This window comes from Eretmochelys imbricata, chromosome 8, assembly GCF_965152235.1.
Source record: "Eretmochelys imbricata isolate rEreImb1 chromosome 8, rEreImb1.hap1, whole genome shotgun sequence".
Classification (NCBI taxonomy): Eukaryota; Metazoa; Chordata; order Testudines; family Cheloniidae; genus Eretmochelys; species Eretmochelys imbricata.
The window spans coordinates 84,683,520-84,707,635 of record NC_135579.1 but is presented as its reverse complement, the minus strand read 5'-3'; the positions used below and the strand labels follow the sequence as shown (position 1 = coordinate 84,707,635).

The window sequence follows — 24,116 nt, the reverse complement described above, 5'->3', positions numbered from 1 at the left end:
ACTGCATCGAGTTCTTGTGTCTCCACTTCAAAAAGGATTTTGGAAAAATTGGAAAGGGTTCAGAGAAGAGAACTACAAGAAAGATTTCAGACTGGAAAACAAGCCTTCTAGTGAGAGACTGAAGAAGCTCAATCTATTTAGTTTATCTAAGGGAAGTTTAAGAGGTGATTTCATTACAGTTTCCAATATGTACATGGGAAAGGCACATTACAGTTTCCAATATGTACATGATGGTAGATAGCTCTTTAATCTAGCAGAAAAAAGGCGTAGAAAAGTTTTAACAGTAAGGGTAATTAACTATTGGAACAACTTATCTAGGGATATAGTGGATTCTCCATCAATTGGAGTCTTAAGATTTGATATCTTTCTAAAAGGTATGCTGTTGCACAAACAGAAGTTATAGGTTTGATGCAGAAATTACTGGATGAGGCTCTATAACCTGTGTTGTGTAGGAAGTTAGATTATAGTGGTTCCTTCTGGTCTTAAAATGTATGAACCATACAACTCTCATTATTTTCTTTAAAAGCGGCAAAGAGTCCTGTGACCCCTTATAGACTAACAGACATATTGGAGCATAAGCTTTCGTGAGTGAATACCCACTTCACCAGATGCATCCAACGAAGTGGGTATTCACCACAAAAACTTATGCTCCAGTACGTCTGTTAGTCTATAAGGTGCCACAGGACTCTTTGCTGCTTTTACAGATCCAGACTAACACGGCTGACACCCCTCTGATATTTGACATCATTTTCTTTGTGACTGTTGGAACAGTTCTGATGTGGGTGATGGTCCTTATGATTTGTAAAAAATTTCACTCTGGTCCTTGCCAGAAATGTAGATTTCCCATTGTGATCTCTCATTCTTTGCCCTCAAGACCAGGTGTGAACTAGAGCAGGAGCTAGGGTACTACCTGAGAAAAGGTCAAGTACATTATCTCCTTGAAAGCAGAGGCTAATTCCTCAGTTGTATTCTTCCATGACATTGCTAATATGGAAGTTCTCAATCTTCACCTTCCATCTTTCACAGTCACAACAGAGTTGTAAAACTTCTAGTTTCCTTTGGATACCCGTCCATCCGGTGATGTTTCCAACATAGCTGGCTCTCTTTCCTCCTCTTGCCTGATAGTATAAGAGTTGGAATCAAGTTGCTCTGGTGATTGGTGAGCAATTTGTCCACAGAAAGATTTTATTTTCTTACCTATGATATCAAGTGATTTTGCTGTTTTTAAATTGTTCCTTTTCATCCCCTGATCATTCATAATTTAGGTTATCCAGCTAATTTTTACCTTCTGTAACACCAAAACTTGAACGCTGTGAGTCGTGTCTCAGTCTGCTTTCTAAATGACCAGCTCTCGCATCCATACAGGAGGGTTGACCATATGTGTAGCTCTTCAACAATCAGTGCTATACTAAGGCACTGCCACACACCAGGGCTTTTATTAGATTTGGGGATCTTTCCTCTGCAAGATGCATGGGAGTCTGCTGCCTCTTCAATAGTTCAGTAGTGCCCACCAGTCAGCATCTTTCTTGAGCTCTTGTAGTTGCAGAGTTAGTGCTATATTCTGTCGGGCTTCCTTCTGATAAGGTCATTCCACCACAGGCTCAGGTTACTACTTGTGAAATTGCAGGGCAGATACATAGTCATCTTTTCACTGTCATAATTGGATGGCAATTTTCAAACAGAGAATATTGCTGTGATTTTTAAGAAAGCCCGTTTGCTCTTGAGGACTGCTTGCTACATCTGCAGTCTGACATATTTTCTGTTATAAGATAGGAAGTAGAGACATTTGACAAGGGACAGTAGTCTACTGACAATACCATTTGTTATAGTCTCCCACTCTTCCTTCATTCATATTTCAGCCCTCCTACCCTGTTGTGGGGATCCTAATGTTCTTATTGTTCAATATCTTTTAGGTTGTTTAAGCTCTGAGAATTTCTTTATTGAAGAGAATACGAGAGAGCTGATGTCATTATATCCATCATGATACAATGACCAAAATTGCTCAGATACCATGGTTATGGATGTGACATAAGAATCTTGTTAGATTGGTAGTTCTTTTGTCTGTTTTCTTTCTGGTAATTGAAGCTACAGTACTTTGTCAAGATTTTGCTGTGATAGGGTGAGGGAAGAAAATGACTTCACAAACAGAGGTACTAAATAGTTTTCTGTGCCTGTTTTCATTTGGAAAATTAAATCACTTTTTTGTTAAATATTTATTACTAAAATTATCGCAAGTTTCAGCTCAGTTTCTAATTTGTGTTTAATGTTGTTTTACAGTGATTTCAAGATTCCTGGATACTGAACAACTTCTTTCAATTTTAGTACAAATTCCAAAGCAAGATACAGTAGGTTTATTAATGCACCTATCTCATAAATAACGAATAATTGTCAGTTATCTCAGTAGAGTATGCAACATGTAAACTTCCTATAGCAGCTGTACAATTGTATTATTTGTAAAAAAAGATTGTATATTAGAAAGGGATGGAAACATAGTTTTAAAGATATACAATGATTTATATATGTTGCATCTCACCCAGAAAGATGAATGTATGGACCCCTTAAACTAAGGCATATTTTTACTTCGTAACAGGAGAAGAATTTCAGCCAATCATAAAGTGTTTTCATTTATTAATTTAGATTTATGCAGAGAGTAATAAAAGAGCACCCATCTAATGCTCTAGGCATCCTTGACAATATTTTAAAAATACACTGAAACAGGCCTGTTGGTTCCCCCAGATCAGCTCAAATACACAGCAACAAAATGCATGACTGATGTGAATTGATCTCACACAGTCCACAATTTCCCACACCCAGTCTAATCCAACATTCATTTCTTCACAAGTGAGGGAGAAAAGGTGGGCAAAGCAGCAAGGTTAACAAACTCAACCTGTTATGGACTTAGGGAGGACGCTAGCCCTGTGACCCTTGTGGAGAATGACCAAAAAACATGACTGTTGTTCCTTCACAAATCCACTGTACTTTTAAATCTGCATCCTCTTACTTATTCATCCTAATCACACCTTCTTCTTAACATCACTGGAGAGTAGGAGAGAGAAGCATTTTCATATGAGCATGAAAGGGAAAATATACCTTTTAATGTTAAAAGCTGTATAATAGAAATAATCTCCTTTTTGTAATATACTCACAGTTTGCCCACTTAACTTTGCTTTGTCTGTTATTTAGCCTCAGGAGCCTTTTATGCAATATAAAGCAGTGGAGATTATCCCTTATAAATGGACCCCCAAATTTTTACTAAAAAACACACCTCTTTCATTTAGTTTAAGTTACTAAATAAACCTTCAAAACCTGTCAAGCTAGAACTTAGAATCTTATTCCTTTTAGCTTCAAAACACAAGCCTTCATGGTTAAGCCAAGAGAAAGTCTCTTACAACTATGAAATAAGTTCTTTCTCAGCAGCCATCAGGGTACAAATTATTAGTGAGCTGTAGCTCACGAAAGCTCATGGTCAAATAAATTGGTTAGTCTCTAAGGTGCCACAAGTACTCCTTTTCTTTTTGCGAATTCAGACTAACACGGCTGTTACTCTGAAACATAACAGAGAGAGTACAATTAGATGCAGCAATTATTAACATTTGTTTTATTACAGCTCATTTTCTTCAAATATAGTACATGCACAAATTTTCAAGGGGATTAAAATATTTTGAAAATTTGAACCTGCCGTATGTAGCAAGCTGTTTTAGAAATAGAGGGATACAGAGAATATTTAAATACAAGTCAACATCTCAAATCAAGGTAATTTTTAGGCCAGATTCTGCCACCCCAATTTGTTTTAAATGTAATAAAAAAAAAAATCTGTTCCTTGCCCCCAGCCCCAATGCATCAACAGCAAGATTTGAACCCTGGACTTCAGCAGCGACCTCGACAGCTTCAACTAGCTCATCTCAGAACAGGCTGTTATCACTTCAGTTATTTGCAAACTGCAAAACATTACTAACCAATGACTAAGTGCATCCAGCTGGTGCAAAAAAGTATGTCAGGAAAGTGCTTTAGTAACAATACAGCTGCCTAGACTTCATTGTTAATAAAAACTATTCTGATTCAGTATACTTAAAATACAGCCAGTTCATCACAATTTTTCTTCGTGTTTCTGGATGCTAGTTTAGACAAAAAAGAAATTAGAAAGTAAAGAAATCTTTCTTTGTACTCTCATCCATGTGCCTATTTTAAAATGTTAAAAAATAAATTAAAACACCATGTTATAATGTTACTAACAGGTATAGAATAACAAACTTTTGAATGATACTTTTTTTCTCCTTAAAAGCAAGACACACTGAAGTTCCTGGAGTTGTAATTGGTAATGTGTGTATATGGGGGGGATTTTGGCAGAAACTTGCTATGGTTATTGGAACAGCTACCCTCGCTTGCTTTCTCCTTGCTAAGGTGACCCAAAGCAATCAAATTGCTCCATCTTAAGGAATATGTCTGTAAATGTCCACCCTGATACTTCCTTTGCACTAAGACACCATCTGGGCTGATTGCCAAGCTTCATTCTGAGAAGAAAATTCAGCAATATCACATATAAAGGGACTTAGCTGAGTTCTGTGAGCACATTTTTCTTTAAGAAACTTCAGAATTTTTAGAAAAAAATGGTTGAAGAAAAATTCTTGGATTGTGAGAACATTAGAAATTGGGTGAGTGAGGGTGTTTCTGTTCCAACAATTTGTAGCATAATTATTTTTAAAATAAACTAAGACTTTTTAGTAGATTTTTATGTGTAATTGAATTTTTCATAAAATTGAAAGAAAAATACCGTTTAATATTTCCCACACAGGAGCCTTCACTTTTATTTATATTTTCTATTAATTTGACTTTAAAACAGATAACAGGAAAGATTTTCATTTGTGCTTTTGAAAATCTGCCTTAGCTTCTACATAAGATTTTTCCATTTTTCAACTCTAAAGTTTTCTTCAGTTTCATTTTCAGAAGCCTTTGATTTTCAAACATTGATTTCAACTCTCCACACAAATATTAGATGTTTTTTTTTTCTTATGGAACTGCTACCTATTCTTTCTTTATAAGGCAGCAGCACATAGCAAATGTTCTGTTCTCTGCAAGAAAACACAAATATTTTAGAATTCTTGTCAGTTGAAGAACTCTTTTGAAAATATTGTATTGTAATTTGAGTTTTCTCAAGCCATACATAGTCAAATATTTTTTTTTTACAAAACAGCAAATTTACAAATTGTCAAGCTGGTCATTAGTCATGAATTTTCATAAATCACTTAATAGTACATGAAAAATACATTCAGAATATGTGTGTAAAATGCATGCTTGTTTTGAAATGTATTTTAAAAATCTATACATACTGCATTTGTAATATTTTTTTTCAACAGGTTAAAGCTGCTGAATCAAAGATAACTAATTTAATCTATCTGAAACATACTCTGGAACTTGTGGATCCTCTAAAGGTGAAATGTATTCTGTTACTTTTTCTATATAAAATCCAAACTAGTTAGTTAATCTTTGTTGTCACACAGTGCAGTTCATTATATTTACTTTATATCTCATGGAACCGTACATTGTCACTGTAATAATTTCCTCTAAAAATAAGACAAGGGCCTCTAAATCTATGCTAAGTTTGATGTTGATTTAAAAAAACATATTTGAGTCTCTATTACTTTTGGAACTGGATTCTGAATGCTAGTTAAAAGCTTAATTTTATAACGATTATTTAACTTAAATAGATGCCACCCAGCTGGTAAGCTCTTTATATCACCCCAACTTCAAATAAGCCTACGTGAATCTAAAAGCCATACAGACTGTTAAAATGATTAAAATTTAATAATGTTTTTATGATTAAGTAATTATATTTTAATTTTCAATAGGCTGCTTTGAAAAGCTGCAAGACTCATCTGTTAAAGGCATATTACAGTTCTCTGGAAGACAAAAGGTACTGTGATATTTTCAAAGCTAGAATATCTGGTTGTCTCCTTTTTTCTGAGGATGTCTGTAGGATTTTAAGATGTTGCTTCTTGAATTATTTATAGTTATAACTCCTGTTTTTTGTGTTATCATTAGAAACTCTTAATTTTACTTATTCTTTACAAAGTTTCTAGAAATTCAGTTTTTCAACTATTGCAGGAGAAATTTTAAAAAAGATAAACAGAAAATTGGTTTTAACAATAGTTGATTGGTTATGAATGACAAACATAATTTAAATTCTTACAAAAATTAAATACTCCAGTAGATATTATTGAAAAGACAAAAAGAATGTGAGAATACTTTGATTTCTTAGAATCACCCAAAATGACTGAGGACAAGTAGCTGTTTCTTATATTTGAGCAGTGTGCAATGTCTGCCATTCTTTAAGATATTAAAATATTTAGGTTAAAGTTAGTTGTGTTCATATGTTGTTTGAGATTAAAAAAAAATCGCGTGGTAAGTTTTTAGTGTTTACTTTGAACTATTGAAGTGTATTGGCTTCGGTAATTTTTATTTATAATTGAAGATAATGTTGATGATGAAGTTGAAAAATATTACCTAGCCAATTCCATCACTGATATAACTACTGTTTGTAGGTTTGGAATCATACTTGAAAAGATAAAAACTGTCATTAATGATGATACAAGATACACAAAAGGATGCCTGAATATGAGGACCCAGAAGTGCTATGCAGTCAGGCCAAACATCAATGAATTCCTTGATATAGCTCGTAGAACATACACAGAGATTGTAGATGACATAGCAGGTATTTCATGATTGATGATTAATAGGAATATATTGCACCTGTTATATAGAACCATAAAATTGTACAAGAATATATAGAGCTAACTTTCTAATGAAGAGAAGGCAAGTATTTTTATTGTAATTTGATTTTGTCATTGATAAAAAAGAGTTGAGGTACATTTGAAATTAGGGTTGCCATACATTTCAGTTTTCCCAGACACAACCTCTTTTTGGTCTTCTAGTCTCTGTCCTGGCAGATTTTTGAAATATGAACAAATGCCCATGATTTTTCCTTGCTTGTCCTTTTTCAAGACATTTTGAGGACATTACACTTGTTATTTATAAATGTTAGATATTCAAAGTAGAAAGAAACTACTCCCCTCCCCATCCAGCTCTCCCTTCCCCCTGGCAGTGTCCTCTATTTGGGAACTTGAAATATGGTAACCCTATTTGAAATGTACTTTGAGATTTTCCATTTGTAGATAAAAACTGTAATTAAATAAGATGATGAATAATTATTTTGTGATTTTAAAAAGTAAAAAGATTGCTTCATTTATTGTGCCACCAAAAAAACAAGCTGTATATGAATCAAAGATATTGTAATCTTTCCATTTAAAACCTATGGTTTGCACCTACAATGCAGTGCATCTAAATTCAGTTCGAAGTGTTGAAACAATATTATTTCAAATAAAATTTTCTGGTACAGAAATTTAGTTTTATCATCTGCTGATATTTTACAAACACAAATACTTTGTTTTTAATATTTTAACTAGTTTGAATCTGTGGGCTATGATTTAACTGTGCTATTAAGAATTGTGTAAAACCACTTTCTTGATATTATTTTAAAGCCAAAATGAATAAAATCAATTTTGGAAGAATGCCTCTATTCTTTGAGTATAACCGTTTTAGATAAAGTGTCTAAAGTTGATGAAAAAGATTGTCTTTTTCTGAATGGCTCCTATCACATTTCTGAGCAGACAAGATTGTTCTTTTAGTTCACCCTTTAACAAGCAAGAATGACAAACAGCCCATGTGAATAGTAGAATTTTTAACACCAATAGCGTACTATAGATTGTTTTGAAGTTCCTGTTAGTTTTGTAGCTTACAGTCGACATCACACAGAGTGAACATCAAGAGTTTAATTGTTCTCTTGCTTTCCAAAATTTTCCTTACATGGCTGCTAAGACCCAGAGAAATGTAGGCAGGGAGGAGCTCTCTCTCCCTCCTGATGGTTACTGCAGTCCAGTTTCACTGCAGCCCACACGTTTACAGCAGAAGAGCTCCTTTTCTCCTTTCCCTGTTACCATGCTAAGTGCTGAGGAAGCAAATGCTGACACTGGAGCACTGAGTGCCTCCAGGACCCAGGTGTCCAACACAGCCCATCTTCTCTACCCAACCTTTTGCTGGCCTGAGTCTCTGGTGGTAGCAACAGTAGGAGGTGGTGCCAGCTCAGTGAGGTGTGTGAATGCCAGGGAAACCCCATTCAACAGCATCCTTATTTTCTCCCCACACAGTAGTACAACATCAGTATTTTTCCTCATCTACCCAGACACCCACACATGCCTGTACCCCACCCAGCAAAATTCAGAATTCCCACCACTTAGCAGCACCTTTCCTCCTGCTCCCTAATAGTCCCCTGCATCTATCACCCTCCCACTTTGCTCCAGGTGGGTGGGTTGGGGTTATGGTTTAGAATTGCAAAAGATTGTGAACTGTGGAGTGAGTGGGAAAAGATTGAGAGCCCCAGATCTAAGAGTTACAGTTACCTGTTGAGAAAGCAGGGTAAAACACCACTGGCATGAAAGTGGATTCATCTGAAGCTTACTCCTCTGAGAAATCTTCCTTTCCAGCAGAAGGACAACCCACCCCTGAGATCCCCATGACAACATATGAATATCTTTAAAAAGAGGCTATGAATTCTCATATTCTCACCTGGCACTTTTTGTCCACTAGTTTTATAAAGCTAGTGCTCTTATTTGAATGGTTTACTGAGCTCTTTCACCTCCACACAAGCCCCCTTTCAAGGTCCTAACAAGGCTATCTAATTTACTGGAATTGGTATCTAGATATCTGCATGATGCCTTTACTACTCAGATAACACAGTGAGTTTTATAGTATGTTAGACAATATTTCAATTATGGCTGATTTTTTCCCCATACTACTTAGGAATGATAACACAGCTTGCAGAAAAATACAGCCTACCTTTGAAGATGAGTTTCAGCTCTGCTCGTGGATTTTTTATCCAAATGAATGCAGAGTGTGCAGCATTACCTAATGGTCAGCTACCTTCAGAATTTACAAAGGTATGTGTTCTGGACATGTTTTGTCATGAAATTAATTACTTCAGTGATATTACATAATAAATGAGGATAGAATTTATTTAACCCATATTCTTTTATACAATGTATTAGACATCTATATATGCTATCTTATGTGTCAGATAATATGAAATGTTACAAGGTTGCTATCATTCTAATATTTGCATTTTGTTTCTTGTCTTTTCATGCTATTTTATTTAGGAAAAGTGAAATAAGGTAACAGTTTTGTCACTTGCTTTCCAGATTGTTCCTACTTTGTTTCTGGAAATCTTTCTTTATGTGCATTTATTTGAGATGTATTACTTTAAGGCTGAATTTCCTTACAGATCACTAAAATGAAAAATGCATATAGCTTTACTTCAGCAGACTTAATTAAAATGAATGAAAGGTGCCAGGAGTCTTTGAGAGAAATTTATCACATGACCTACTTGTAAGAACATTTCAAACTCTTTAATATTTGTGTTAACTTGATTTATTTGCCATATTAACAACTAGTTGTGAGATTTTTCTCATATATTTTCATTGTTAAATTGTGTCTTTATAAAAGCACTCCAGATTGTAGAGAGAGAGTGTTCTTCATGAGAGAGCACATTAAAAGGCTAAATCTACATTATCCTGAATTATGATTAAAATGTATAGGGATTTATTCATAAAAAAGAAGAGTATACATCACATTTAGTAAACTTTTTGTAGAGTATTATCAACACAAAATGACATGAATATAGCACTTTGGCAATGTGTAGCCATTATTTATATTAAGTATGCCTTTCATTTTAAGTAGAATTACCTTCAGTTTTTCCATAAATTATGCTTATAAAGGGACCAAAGGGCATATATTGTTCTCTTTTCTTCTAGATTACAAAAGCTAACATAGGCTATTTTTGGTGATCATGTGAACCCATTTTAAACATGAACAACTCAAGAAACTGAAGAGTCACACTTTTTGGAGGACAATAGAACGCCATTGGTTCCAAAGCTGTATTTTTAGAGTCAATTTTGCACATGCAACTCCCTTTCAAGACAGTGGGAGTTGTATCTGCACATCTGATGGCAGAATTTGGCCTAGAATTTGTTCCCCGATAACTTACTACACTTTAGAAATGCCCATGTTTACAAATCTCTATGGCATTTATGAAATGTCTGTCTTCCTAGTGTCTAAGTATCATATTGACGTTATTTTTTATGGATATTAGGAAAAACTTTTTCACTAGGAGGGTGGTGAAGCACTGGAATGCGTTACCTAGGGAGGTGGTGGAATCTCCTTCCTTTGAAGTTTTTAAGGTCAGGCTAGACAAAGCCCTGGCTGGGATGATTTAGTTGGGGATTAGTCCTGCTTTGAGCAGGGGGTTGGACTAGATGACCTCCTGAGGTCCCTTCCAACCCTGATATTCTATGATTCTATGATTATGAGCTTAATAATTGCCTTATTGCTGTAAATTGTGTAAAGCAATAAAATGTAGTAGTGTACAGTAACTAATTCAGAGCTGTCTGCTTGCAGGATAGTATGTAAACTACTGAGTGAAATTTATGAACATATCCATTGCCTATACAAACTCTCTGACACTGTGTCAATGTTGGATATGTTGCTGTCATTTGCCCATGCCTGCACTCTTTCTGACTACGGTAAGTTTCTTTCTAAAAGATGGTAAATATTAATAAAAATGTGGGTAAAGTTATTCCCCTGTCCCCCAATGTTTATATAATAATACCACCAGGTCTAGTTTGTGGCTCTTGTATTTATCTCAATGTATGAATTACTTTTATAGCTTCAATTTTCCTACTTTTCTTTCCCTTTTTATTCATGTATTCCCCCATTTGCTTCTGAATACAGTCTTGGCATGTTAATTTGAGGATGCAGGGCTAAGATGTTAAATTTTTTTGTAACAGATCATGAGGACTCGTATAAAAGATGTAATCTCTACCTGAAAACAGCCCATTAATTCCTCCAAGTATACTGTCTTTGCTGATTTCATAGCTACATGGGAATATCATTTCTGATTCTTCCACTCTTGCTCATGTTGAATAATCCCTTCTTTGTGAATAGTCCTTGTCATGGGGTGACTGGCCTTTTAGAGAGAATTAAGGACAGTCTACCCATGACTAAGGTTGGTAAGCCAGCCTTGGTGGTTAATTGGTGGACTGGGAGCTAATCAATTACCCAGGTGGCTGGTTACTGCTCAATTAGGGGAGCACCTGACTTTAATAAAATTACCAGAACTCAGTATGGAGAGGAGGTCAGCAAGGAGCAGTGCTGGGGAAAAAAGACTCCTGATGACAGGAGACAGCAGGCAATAGAAAATGGGGCGTGTGACCACTCTGTGATGGGATAGACAAATGGTACCTGAACCTTAGATCCAGGGAGAAGAACTGGATCATATTTTTATGCTATGTTAGCTAAAGCACTGACAAGAGTTCTACCCAAGCTCCAGTGAGAACTGAGAAGCTGAAGGTGGTACCTCCAGCTCTGGGGAGGAAGACCGAGGGTTATTTTATGTAAACAGCAGAAAGACTGTTCTGAACAGTACTCTAGCTCCAGGACTAGGAGCCTCATGATGCAGGCAAGATACAGAACTAGAGGGGTCCCCCAAATCTGGAGCTAGGAGTAGGATTAAGGGCTCAAGTGGAAGGTCTTTCTCTGTTTGGGATATTTATTTCTGTTAATTAAAGGGAAATGCTTTAAGGCAAGCTTGTTTTGACTTATTTTGTAGATACAGGTTGGAGGAAACTGAGGCAGCGCCTTGTAGTGCTATGCCTGGCAGAGGAGTGAAGCCCCCAACTCAAGTAGCAAGGCATTATTCAACAAGAGAAAGAGTAACAGACTCAGAGCTCTGCATGAGTGATTCTTATTTTATTTAAATATCTAACTTTTTAATAATTGCCATAGGTTTTTTGTATTTAGTGCTTAACATTTCTTATAATTTTTTCTTGGTTTAGTTCGTCCAGAATTTACTGATACCTTAGCAATCAAGCAGGGGTGGCATCCCATTCTTGAAAAAATATCTATGGAAAAACCTGTTTCTAATAACACTTACATCACAGAAGGCAGCAATTTTATCATTATTACAGGACCAAATATGAGTGGAAAATCAACTTACCTGAAACAGATTGCTCTCTGTCAAATTATGGCACAGATTGGTGAGCAACAGTTTACCTTATAAGTATTCTTTTGAACTGCTCGTATTGTTTTCTATGGAAAATGTCATTATTTACTAAGTGGAAAAATGTGTTTCTAAAAATAAGATGAGATTTTATCTGTGTATTAAACAAGGCCAGTTTTTAGCTATAGTGTTACTACCAGTGATAACATAAGATAACTTGTACTTTTATTTTATTTTGCAGGTTCTTATGTCCCAGCAGAATATTCTTCTTTTAGAATTGCTGAGCAAATTTTCACTAGAATTGGTATGGATGATGATATAGAAACAAATTCATCAACATTCATGAAGGAAATGAAAGAGGTACAGGTTTAAATATTTTAGTATCAAGGGCCCTAATTAACATTAAGCTGGTACAGTTTACATTGGTTTATGGATCTATATTTCATTGGCATTGAAGCACTTCTATTTTAGATGAGCACATGTCAGGGATAGTGTAGGAGTACTTGGTCCTGCCTCAGCACAGCGGCTGGACTAGGTGACCTCTCAAGGTCCCTTCCAGCCCTACATTTCTATGATTCTGTGTACAAACAAAGCAGTCAAAGACAACTTGGCTTCTTTATCTCTCTTCCATATTGTATATCATGAGGAGAGCAGCATCTTTTAGAAACGTAGGTCCCAGGCCATGTAGGGATTTACAGGTCAAATCCAGCATCAGAAAATCAACTCAGGAACTAATAGGCTGTCACTATCAAGCATAGAACTTAATACAGTCTTACGTGTTATGTGAATCACAATCTTAATGTGATTTTGGGGAAAACAAACCTTTACTTAACAAGTGAATTTTGCATCAGCTTCAGTTTCCACATGAATTTAAGATGCATCCCCATATAGAGTTCACTACAGTAGTCCAGTCTTGAGGTGATGCATCTGAAAGAAATGTTAACTACCAGATGGCTGTTTGTAGAGTGAAAGAAAACTGTCTGGATGTTGCTGCTGTATGATCCACTAGTTGCTGCTCAGAGAGTAACCAGAGGCAGGTGATGACAACCTTTACCATGTAGTGTCCACTGCTAAAGCACAACCAATATTGTCAAATCGGCATCCAAACATCACCCAGTGAAGTCCCAGATTGAACAGCAATGGAAATAGTTACTCTGCAAAAACTGACTCCATCCAGAGCCACTTAAGAGAACCATAGACCCAGCTCTATAAATTTGCCAATTGAATGTTTGAAGGTATTTCCCAGCCTACAAGTGACCAGCTAGCTCATGTTACTTGAGACATGATTAACGTCAGTGCCCTGCAAGAAACTCAAGAACCATGCTGCCATATTGCTGGCTACAATCTCATCACCCACCTCCATCACCCAAAACACAGCCTTGCTACGTGCATCAAGCACAGCATTGAGGATTATGACATAATAGTTGCTAGGAGCAACTCTGGAACCTTCACCATCTCAGTAAGAATCAGCAAGATAAGAGTGTTTTAACGCAGGGGAGGGCAAACTTTTTGGCCTGAGGGCCACATTGGGTTTCCAAAATTGTATGGAGGGCTGGTTAGGGGAGGCTGTGCCTCCCCAAACAGCGAGGGGTGGCCTGGCCCCCACCCCCTATCTGACACCCCCTGCCCCCGGACTCCTGCCCCATCCAACTCCCCCAGTTCCCTGTCCCCTGACAGCCCCCCAGGACCCCTGCCCCATCTACCTCTCCCGGACCACCCTGCCCTGACTGCCCCATCCAACACCTCCTCTCATTCCTGATTTCCTCCCCCCCACCCCGGGACCCCTGTCCTCTGACCGCCTCTGGAACCCCTGCCCCTGACTGCTCCCCACCGCCGTATCCAGCCCCCCCCTCCTTCCTGACTGCCCCCCCCGGACCTCTGCCCTCTATCTAACCTCCTCCCGCTCCCTGCCCCCTTACTGCGCTGCCTGTAGCACCGGTGGCTGGCAGCGCTACAGCCACACTGCCCAGAGCACCAGGACAGGCAGCCGTGCCGCCCGGCTGGAGCCAGCCACGGCACCGTGCAGCACAGAGCACCGGGTCAGGCCGCAGCTCTGCAGCTGTGCTGCCCAGCAAGAGCTTGCAACCCCGCTGCCCAGAGCATTGCGCCGGCGGCGCAATGAGCTGAGGCTGTGGGGGAGGGGGAACAGCAGGGGAGGGGCTGGGGGCTAGCCTCCCCGGTCAGGAGCTCAGGGGCCAGGGAGGATGGTCCCGGGGGCTGTAGTTTGCCCACCTCTGGTTTAACGTGTATAAACCACTGAATACAGACTGTCTTCTCCCTCATTACCCACACTCCATCGCCTGGCTTATATATATGTCATTGATTTCAGTAGCCACCACACAATGTGGGGCTATGCTAGTAACGATACTGCAGGTGAGGCACTTGTGGAATTATCATCAAATGAAGACACATACCTTCTTTTCTATGCGAAAGACAGAGGCACTTTTCATTCTGCTCCCTGGAACAGAGACTGCAATCCAGATCGCTGTTTCATCACCGAAGATCAGTTGAATATGTCTAGCACTACTCTTGCTACTTCCCACACAGCTAGCATCGACTGGTGATAATCCACATTGGGTTTGAACTCCAGTAGTCATGTCATTACCCAAATGGCAATAGAAGTTTCAAAGGGAAATTGGCCAGGATTCACTGCAGCAACTGAGGCCACCATTGACGCAGTTCCACTGAAGCCTGGAAATTTCAGTTGTTTCAGCAAGCTTATCCAAATAGCTGCAAGAAAAAACATCTCTCAAGCAATCAGAATCGATATACCCCATACTGGAAACCAGAAACAAAAAGGCTATTACGGATGAACCAAATAAATACAATTGCAGAAACACTTATTATGAACTCAAAAGTACTGGGGGAAAAATCAACTAAGCATAAAGTGTGCAGAGAGCTCTGACACATAGTCAGCTCACTACCTATCCCCAATCTCCCTATCATTTCCCTTCACCAAGGAAGAGGTGAATAACCTTGGAAGAATATTTCTTGTATTGGCAGCCAAACGAAAGTCCACTAAAGGTCTGTCTACATTGCATATTCCTTTGAACGGTCTATAGCATACATATACTACCTGCCCCTCTCCTGCCAGCACAGGTTTAAATAGCAGCGTAAAGGGTGAGGTACTGTTTAGGTGAATATAGTAAAGACATGCCTGAGCTTGTGAGTATGTACCCTACATGGCTCTCTCCTCACCCAAGCAGTGACTCCCCCATCTACACTGCTATTTTTAGCAGTGTCGTGTCCTGCAACTGCCTCCCCACGGCTGGAGTTTTTCCCAGTTGCAGGGAAAGATTCCAGTAGCGGGAAAAGGCTCCACTGCTGGAGTGTTGCCCTGCCACAGGAGCTGCTGGAGCCTTTGTCCCCATGTAAGACTCCAGCACCAGGGAGCTACACCTACCACACATGTGGTGTGCAGTGTAGACATGTGCTGACACCACAGTTTTAGGCTATCATCTAAACAATCGAAAAGCTAGGGCAGAGCTGCACATGGACTTCTGTGACTAGTAGATAAGACTACAAAATGTCTTGATGTGATGTTAGACCAAAGCCTCACATTCCACTAGCACCTGAAAAATATCTATGACAAAATAAAGATGTGTGTAAACCCCATCCATAAGCTGTCAGCAGCAAGCTGGGGAGTCGATGCAAAAACTCTACAAACCTCTTTGAAGGGGGGAGGGATAGCTCAGGGGTTTGAGCATTGGCCTGCTAAACCCAGGGTTGTGAGTTCAATCCTTGAGGGGGCCATTTAAGGATCTGGGGCAAAAATTGGGGATTGGTCCTGCTTTGAGCAGGGGGTTGGACTAGATGACCTTCTGAGGTCCCTTCCAACCCTGATATTCTATGATTCTTCACTAGCCTTTGTCTACTCTGCCACGGAATACTGCTGACCCATCTAGACACATCATTTTTCAATTCTCAATTAAACACCATCATGCAGGTCATCACAGGCATAGTAAAATCAATGCCACAACCATGGCTTCCCATACTGGCACATATCAACCCACTCCAAATTTGTTGCTGCATGAGGGAACAAGGATTTTCCAATATATGAATACCTAAATAATATATCAAGATTCCAACTCAAATCCAGAAATCTTTTTTGGCTTGCAGCGCAGGAGTTCGAAGACTTGGGGTTCTCCCACAAAGATCAATGGTGAGCAAGGTGAAAGGGCTCCATACAAACACGTTATCAAGGACTCAACTGAACAACCCACTGGCTTTTCACTCACATGGAAAATATGCTCCACTTTGAACTGAATGTGCACATCACATGGCAGATTTGCCTCTGTCCTCCATGAATGGGGACTGATACACAATCCTACTTGTGAGTGCAGAAACAGATTTCAAACTATGAAACGCCTTATCAACCAGTGTCCCAAATGATCATATATCAGTGGTATTTCTTCCATCTACTCTGTGTCACGTGAAGCAATCAATTGGATTGCCAACTTAGATCTGGACATCTAACGATGCTGTTTTTAAGCCATATGAAAGAAGAAGAGTTTAATCAGACCTCCATATTGCAAACAGGTATTAGTAACTAGCACAACTGGACTTCTCAGGAAGCAGGGCAGAAAAATAATACCAGTAAGTTGTTTTTTAAAACTTTTCTAAAATAGGCCTTTAATAAAATAAGGTAGAAAAACCCACAACCATCCTTTTCTCTACCTGTTGCTCCTTTCTACAACTCCCTTAAAATTTTCTATCTTGCCTGCCATCTTCTGTTTTTTTCTTCAAGATTTTCAATGTGAGTTATGGCCTTTAAGACCTGCTCCCGAACCAGCAAGCTGGAGATGAGCAGGAAGTTCTAAGAATTATTCATAATAGCTTTTCTATAAATCATGTCACAGTTTTAAGTCCAATATCTCTGAAACCATTCCAACAGGAGTAGAAATCACTGTTCCATTGGACATTACTCTTGATGTTTCATTAGGTATTGTACCTTAAATTATTGTTGGGCCATATCTGACTGTTGCCAGTACTCCACCCCTGAGATCTGATTTTGAGGAAAAATTACATATTTAGAGATAAAGAGGTAAACAGTTTTGTGGCAGGATGTTTAGTTTGTTTTAAAATGTCAGCTGTTTGGAAGCTGCTCAGAGGTGAAAGCCATGGATCTTCTGACAGGATTTTGTTCTTTGTTGTGTTGTTCTTTGTCTTCAGTGGACTTTTTGTTGGCTTGTTTGGTTTTTTGGGAGAGGGAGGGAGGGGGTATTTAAAAATTTACTGCTAGAGATAACAAAGTATTGTTTTTCTTAGATAACGTATATCATACAAAATGCTAATGACAAATCACTCATCATAATTGATGAACTTGGCAGAGGTACCAGTACTGAAGAAGGTATTGGCATTTGTTATTCAGTGTGTGAATATCTACTGAGTCTGAAGGTATTTTTTATATTTTTTAATCATTAGTCTCTGCAATTTGTAATTGTTTTCTCATGCAGCCTTAAAATGGTACTAAATAAAAACATTTTCTTATGCTCCAGTCTTCATTTTATGGACAATTCTGATCTAAATAATACGGATACACTTACTGGGATATATGGATAGATAAGAAATTGATCAATAGATAAGAATAAGGACAAGGATGCCATACTTCCTGCCCTTCTAGTCCTTGTCCTATCCTTACCCCATCCCATTCCAACCACAGGATTATCCCTTGAACACACTCCTTCTAACCCTTGGCTCCATTCATGTTCATTCCTGTTCTTTCCGTTGGCGAAGACTTTGCCTTGGCTTTTACAGCTTTGCAGTGACTATACCAAGAATGAGACTAACAACAATATCCCTAAAGCAGTTGTATGGTAATTTAATATATTTTTGAAACGGCTTTAAAACTGCCTGTAACTGGAGCTTTCTTTACTATTTTGCTATAATCTTGCCCATGTTTACAGTACCAAAGAAATAGATCTCTTTATTAAATTTAATATTTTTTAGTAATTTCAGGACATTTTTTCAAAGCAATGCATGTAGGTTTAGCCATCAGTGAAAGTCATATTGCTAAATTCCTGTACCCACTTTGAAAATATATATTTTAACCTTATTTTGCTTAAGTATAATGAATTATGAAGGATTACTTAATATGTTATAATATTTCCATTTCTGTTGCCTAATTTAGGCATTTACTCTATTTGCTACACATTTCCTGGAACTATGTCATATAGATGCTTTATATCCCAATGTGGAAAACAACCATTTTGCAGTACAACATGTGAGAAGTAGTGCTGGAAATAAGGAAAAAATTACTTATACTTACATACTTTCGAAAGGACACACAGAGGAAAAAAACTATGGTAATGGACTTCAGTATTAATATTAATAACTTATTAAAAAGTACATAAGATATATCAAACTATTAGGGTCTAACATTCCTACTGTCCACTGACAGATCACTCCATATTGTGAATCATTTTTTATATAGTAACTGTTACATACAGGTTCAGCAGTGGCCTAGAAGAACTTCATCACACCATTGAAGATACCATCGCATGGCTAGATGACTATGCACCGCTAAATAAATAAACAGGTTAAAATACTGCTCCAGTTATTTTTGTATTTTAAATAGTTGTGTAATAAGGTAGTATTTTGTGTCCACAGTATGAAAAACTTGATTGTCTAATAAAATGATCTTTCTGCTCTCAGACTTCACCTGGAATCTTCAACTAGTTGAGGACACAGTGACCTGAGATGAGTCACTCTGAGCACATAATAGCTGTACTGAGTGCTCTGCATTGATTTCCTGTTTGATTATGGGAGCAATTCAAAGTGCTGTGTGATAGTCTTAAATGGATGCCTGCACATTCAAGACTTATCTGAGAGCTGCCTCTTTTGTCTTTGCTCATATAGGATGAAATAAAAAAGTTAACTAAAAGCTGTACCCATTTAGCTCATCCTAAATGAATGAAGGCTGTATTAAAAATGACAAATTAATGTTCATAGATGTGTGCCTCCATTTATTTATTCAGAGGCACTTTTTATCCTTTGAAATATCAAAACAGTGTTCTTGGGAAAGTGGGTTCATTTGTCCTTTAAATTTAATATAAACTGTAGTGAAGCAGCCTGTGTAACAGATTAAAACATTTTATTTATGTCTCATTGTCATCCATTCATTTCTTTATAGACCCATAATCCTTTGGGGAGTGAAAAGAATCCACATAATGTTTCTGAGGGCCGGTCTACACTATCCCTTATGTTGATATAACTTATGTCACTCAGGGATGTAAAAAAGACACCGTCCTGAGCGATGCAAGTTACACAGACCTAAGTGCTGGTGTGTGGGCAGCCGTACATCAGCAGGAGATGCTCTTCTGCCAGCATAGTTACCACCTCTCGCGGAGGTGGAGTAATTATGCTGACAGGAGAGCTCTCTCCTGTTGACATAGTGTGTCTTCACCAGACATGCTGCAGTGGAGCAGCTGCATCTAGTGGAGACTAGCTATAAATGCTAGATTCTGTAGTTGGATCCCTGATTTAGCTGACTTAATCAATAGGGAGTTGTCTCACAACACACAATTTGTACAAGTCTGAGATAGCTGAAGACTATAAATTATTCGAGTTAAAATTAGAATTAATTAAATATAAAATGTTCCTTCTAGGCCTTTATCAAAATTTCACTGCTAATTTGCCTCACATTGGTAACACAAGGCCAGTTTTGGGGATTTTTCGCAAGATGAATTCTGAAGAATTATACATAGATTTATAGGACTGGAAGAATTCATGCATGTCCCCTGCAGATTTCTTTGCTTCCCTGCAGAAAAATGACTTTCTGACAGGGAAGAGCAGTCACGCACCACTCCCTAGCTGTGCATGTACATTGTTTCAGGAACCCAGAGCAGCCCGCAGAGAGGTAAATCACCACAGGCCTGGGGACACCCCAGCCAGTGGCTTCTACCCTGAGCCAGGATCAGCTGCTAGTCCTGGCTGGGCTGGAAGCAGGAGAGGATGGGACTTCCTCTTCCCCTAAAAGGAGTGGGTGGGGCTGTATCAGACCCACCCCCAGAAACCTCCCCCAGCTGCAGGAAACTCAGCATCCTCCCCTGCTTCCTGTTCCCATTGCTCCTCAGCTGCGGGGCGGGGGGGGGGGGAAGGGTCACTGTAGGGGGAGCTGCTCCCCCATCCACCCAAACCCTGTGCATCTGGACCTCCCATACCCAGATACCCCTGCCCAGCTTGACTCTCACTCAGAACCACCCCTGGCCTTTCATAACCTGAACCCCATCCCATTGAAGCTCAACCCCTGCATCTGGAGGCCCCCTGCACCCAGAACCCCTGCCTCTGGACCCCCACCCCTGCACCCAGACCACCCCCAGTGAGCTCCCTGCACTCAAGCCTCCATCCTGATGAACCTGAGTCCCCACATCCAGACCCCCATGCCACTGACCCCCAACTAGCTGCACCCAGACCTCCAACTCACCAAGCCCCACTCCCCAAAACCCAGACCCCCCTGGTAAGACCCCCACACCCAGACCCCTCTGCTGATCCCCAACCATTCCCATTGCTCCTGCACCTGGAAGCCCCGCAGTGAGCCTCTGTTTATCCAGATCCCCTCACACCTAGACCCCCAACTGAGCTGCCTGTACCCAGATTGTCCCACACAGAATCCTCTCACTCCACAGCTGGATCCCCCCACAGTGAGCCCCTCCACACTTGGATCCTGCCTGGTTGAGCCTGCCTGCCCCACACCTGGTATGCCTGGCACAGAGGGGCAGGCCTAGGTCTTGTGCTGTGTGAGGGTCAGGTGCAGCCTCGCCACTGAGTCCATGTCCCAGGGCGTGGGGAGGCTGCAGGGTGATCTCCCACCTTTGTACAGCCAGTGGCCTGTGCTCCCCACTGTCATGCTATAGCGTCTGGATTTATTTATTGACAAATAAAACTTACAGAATTTTTGGAGAATTTTAAAATGTGTGCAGAATTTTTAATTTTTTAGTGCAGAATGCCCTCAGGAGTAGTGTTCAATTGAGGCACCTGGTCTGCCAGCATCACGGGGGAATTTAAGGACTCCTAGGAGCCTTGCTTTTTCTTCTCAGCTTTCAGAGGAGGAAGAAGCATGCAGCCCAGCTATTGAAAATAGAAGCTTTTCAGCAGCTGTTGGATTGGGTTAGGCCCCAAGTTCTCCTAGACCAGTTAAGGGATGGAGGAAGAATCAAACATCACAGTCTTGGGAGCAGGACAGGCACCAGTGATACTCTGTCCCTCTTCCCAAAGATAAATGGCTCATCAGGTGAGACACTGGAAAAAACAGTCTCAATCATTTTCACTGACCCTGGAAACCGACCACCCAGACTCTGATCTCCACCTCGTTTTCCTCACTGCAGTAAGGCTCCTTCTGTTTAGGGTTAAAACCAGGATGTCCAAGATGATGTCCTGAGCCCATACAAATGTATGGCTGAGAGTACTGATCACCGTTACAGATTTCCTGGGACATTATCGCAGGAAGGATAAACCTGAGAAAATCTGGACAGGTGGCAACCCTACTTTTGTTCCACACCAAGCTCTTCTCTCTTCCCTATTGGATCAGACTTAAGTGAAGGCTGCTAAACCCACTTCCCAACTTTTGTTCTCTAATCCTCTTAATGAGGGATTCTTCTTCCTATTCTGTAGACTTTGCCCCTCCTTCAGTAATGGAAAAAGAGCTGCCTATTCTCAGCCCTAGTATTATAGCTGATGCATCTTAGCATAAGCAGTCAGCTTGTGTCAGAATAGCTATTTTGAATACATAGAATATGTTTTATAGCAGGCATCACCAGAGATCCTGAGTAACTTGATTTAATCCTTGCTCCTTATAAGTCAGACTGCTAGGAAAATTACTGAGTTCAGATACAGAGGAGAGGAAACTTATAGGGGAATGAAATAAAAATTCTTTTTGAAAAAAATAATTTTAGAGTGACATTTTGATTAAGGTAAGCATTCATTCTGGCACAGAGAGTAAAGGACTACTTTATATTTTTTATGTTTAGGATTAAAAGCTGCAGAAGTTTCTTCTCTACCACCATCAGTAATTTTGGATGCAAAGGAGATCACAACTCATATTGCTAGACAAATTTTGGTATGTAGTAGTAATTTGCAGTAGTTAATTTATAGTCTTATAAAACACAAACCTCCAATATATTCTCATGTATTGTCTATTGTTTTATAAAATGTAAGTAGCTCAATGATATATTACAGAGATATAGAAGTATGGCACATAAAAATTAGATCTAATTATACAGGGATTATTGGGAATTTTTAAAGAAAATCAGTTTTACTTTTAACAAATTTGCTAATAAAATTACTGTGAGAAAGGGAGAGAAGGATTTTATTTTATTCTTTTCAAAAAGCTTCTTTATTCCATGAACAGTTGCAAAAAACAATTTGTAATTTATTTATATAACCTTTGTAACATTTCACCAGAATTTTACAGACTAAGAAGCTGTTCGTAGGATAGATTTCAAACGGATTTCTCAGTTCATTCTGGTGTTAGGTCAAGAAACTAGACATTATGTTTTTGGGAGTGGTTTTAATGGGGTTTATTGAAGATCACTGTCAAATGACAACACAGAGCTCTGTCATTACCATCAAGAAGTACTAGATATAGTCCTAGATAGAATCTGCAAATGGTACATCAGCAGACACAGAACTGGGACAGACAGAAAACAGCCAACATTACTACTTCAATAAATGAATATCTGTGTTCACATTTTAATGTATGTGTTTGTTTTTAAGAACAGCAAAAGCAAAGAATCACTCCTGAGACATTAAGACAGAGGGCTGTATACCATCTAGCAACAAGGCTGGTTCAGACTGCAAGGAACTCTCGATTGGATGCAGACAGTTTGCGAATATTCTTGAAAGGCCTGAAAAAAAAGTATGAAGCTGATTGTCCTGTGTCTGGACAAGCACAAACTGAAGATGGACAGTAATTTATAGCTTACATTGATGGACTAATTTATTTGGTGAGGGCCTGAATATTAATTTTCTTTATCACTGACATGTAATTTTTTTTATTTTTTAAAATAGTTGATTCTCATAATAAATTATATTCACTACTGAAGCACCACATTTACTATATGTGGGTATAAATAGTTATTCCTCTGAAGAATTTTTTTGGAGCAAATTTTAAACAGAAGCATTTATTTTGTATAAATAGTATAACTATGAAAGAATTATTTTTCCATAAGACTCTTGATATGTCAGTGATGACCAAAAGTCCCTATGTGCTTTTTTCTGAAGAGATTGCGGGCAGGAGGCCCCACTCCATTTTGCTAGAGACTGGTGGAGACACTACTCCAAACCTTCTCCAGCAACAGAGAGTGGTGAGTAGGTTTATTTCAAAATAGAAAATTAACCCTTTTACAGAGTCTGTCAGTACATCTTTCCACACCCCTGGAGCTGGATTAAATACTTTTAAAATGCATGGCCCCAGTATGGAGAGAAGGAATGGACCAAACCAAAGAAAGGGAGGTTGTGGTAGGCAGATAACTTATTTGCTCTTCCTCGATATAACTCCCTGGCAAATAAGGAGGTGTTGTTTTGGCCTTCCACCAAATGACACCTGTCTGTGGAATAGGTCAGTCAACAGACGGCAAAGCCAGCATCCTTGGCCTTTTTTACAGAAAATTGCACATACATTGACATGGTTAAGCCTTTAGCATAACTGATGCCTGAACATTAAAGGAATGTCATGAACATTAAAACTACATTTGACTGAACATGCTTTTCATGTACCACAGCTACAGGTGACGTCTAAGATTACTTCTTTATATTTATGACAAAGACTGGAGAAAGTATTATTTCAGCTCTGTCTTTTTGGGGTTTTTTTTGCGCACTTGAGAACACTTCAGTCGTTTCACTCATATGTAGATGGCTAGTTTCTCTGTCTAGTCTCATGCAGTGATATATATACACATCACCTACTAGCCAGAGGCAGGGCATTTACCACATCTCTGGAAATAATTTTGGCTTAAGGTGGCCAAATTGAAGGTCCAGTCACATCTCTGAGTTGGGGCCAGTGAGGATCTCCCTC

General features: G+C 39.0%; 1 protein-coding gene across 1 annotated transcript in view; it reads left to right on the top strand.

The window, feature by feature from the left end:
- Positions 1–23,013, top strand: part of MSH4 (mutS homolog 4) — a 55,175-nt gene extending 32,162 nt beyond the window's left edge. Inside the window, exons 8-20 of the mRNA XM_077824464.1 lie at positions 2,278–2,345; positions 5,355–5,429; positions 5,847–5,911; positions 6,540–6,709; positions 8,854–8,990; positions 9,332–9,435; positions 10,504–10,628; positions 11,940–12,140; positions 12,345–12,463; positions 17,372–17,500; positions 18,234–18,408; positions 22,072–22,160; positions 22,822–23,013. Of these exons, the coding sequence (XP_077680590.1) occupies positions 2,278–2,345; positions 5,355–5,429; positions 5,847–5,911; positions 6,540–6,709; positions 8,854–8,990; positions 9,332–9,435; positions 10,504–10,628; positions 11,940–12,140; positions 12,345–12,463; positions 17,372–17,500; positions 18,234–18,408; positions 22,072–22,160; positions 22,822–23,013 (1,649 nt within the window). The remainder of the gene's footprint in view (positions 1–2,277; positions 2,346–5,354; positions 5,430–5,846; positions 5,912–6,539; positions 6,710–8,853; positions 8,991–9,331; positions 9,436–10,503; positions 10,629–11,939; positions 12,141–12,344; positions 12,464–17,371; positions 17,501–18,233; positions 18,409–22,071; positions 22,161–22,821) is intronic.
- The last annotated feature ends 1,103 nt before the right edge of the window (positions 23,014–24,116 follow it).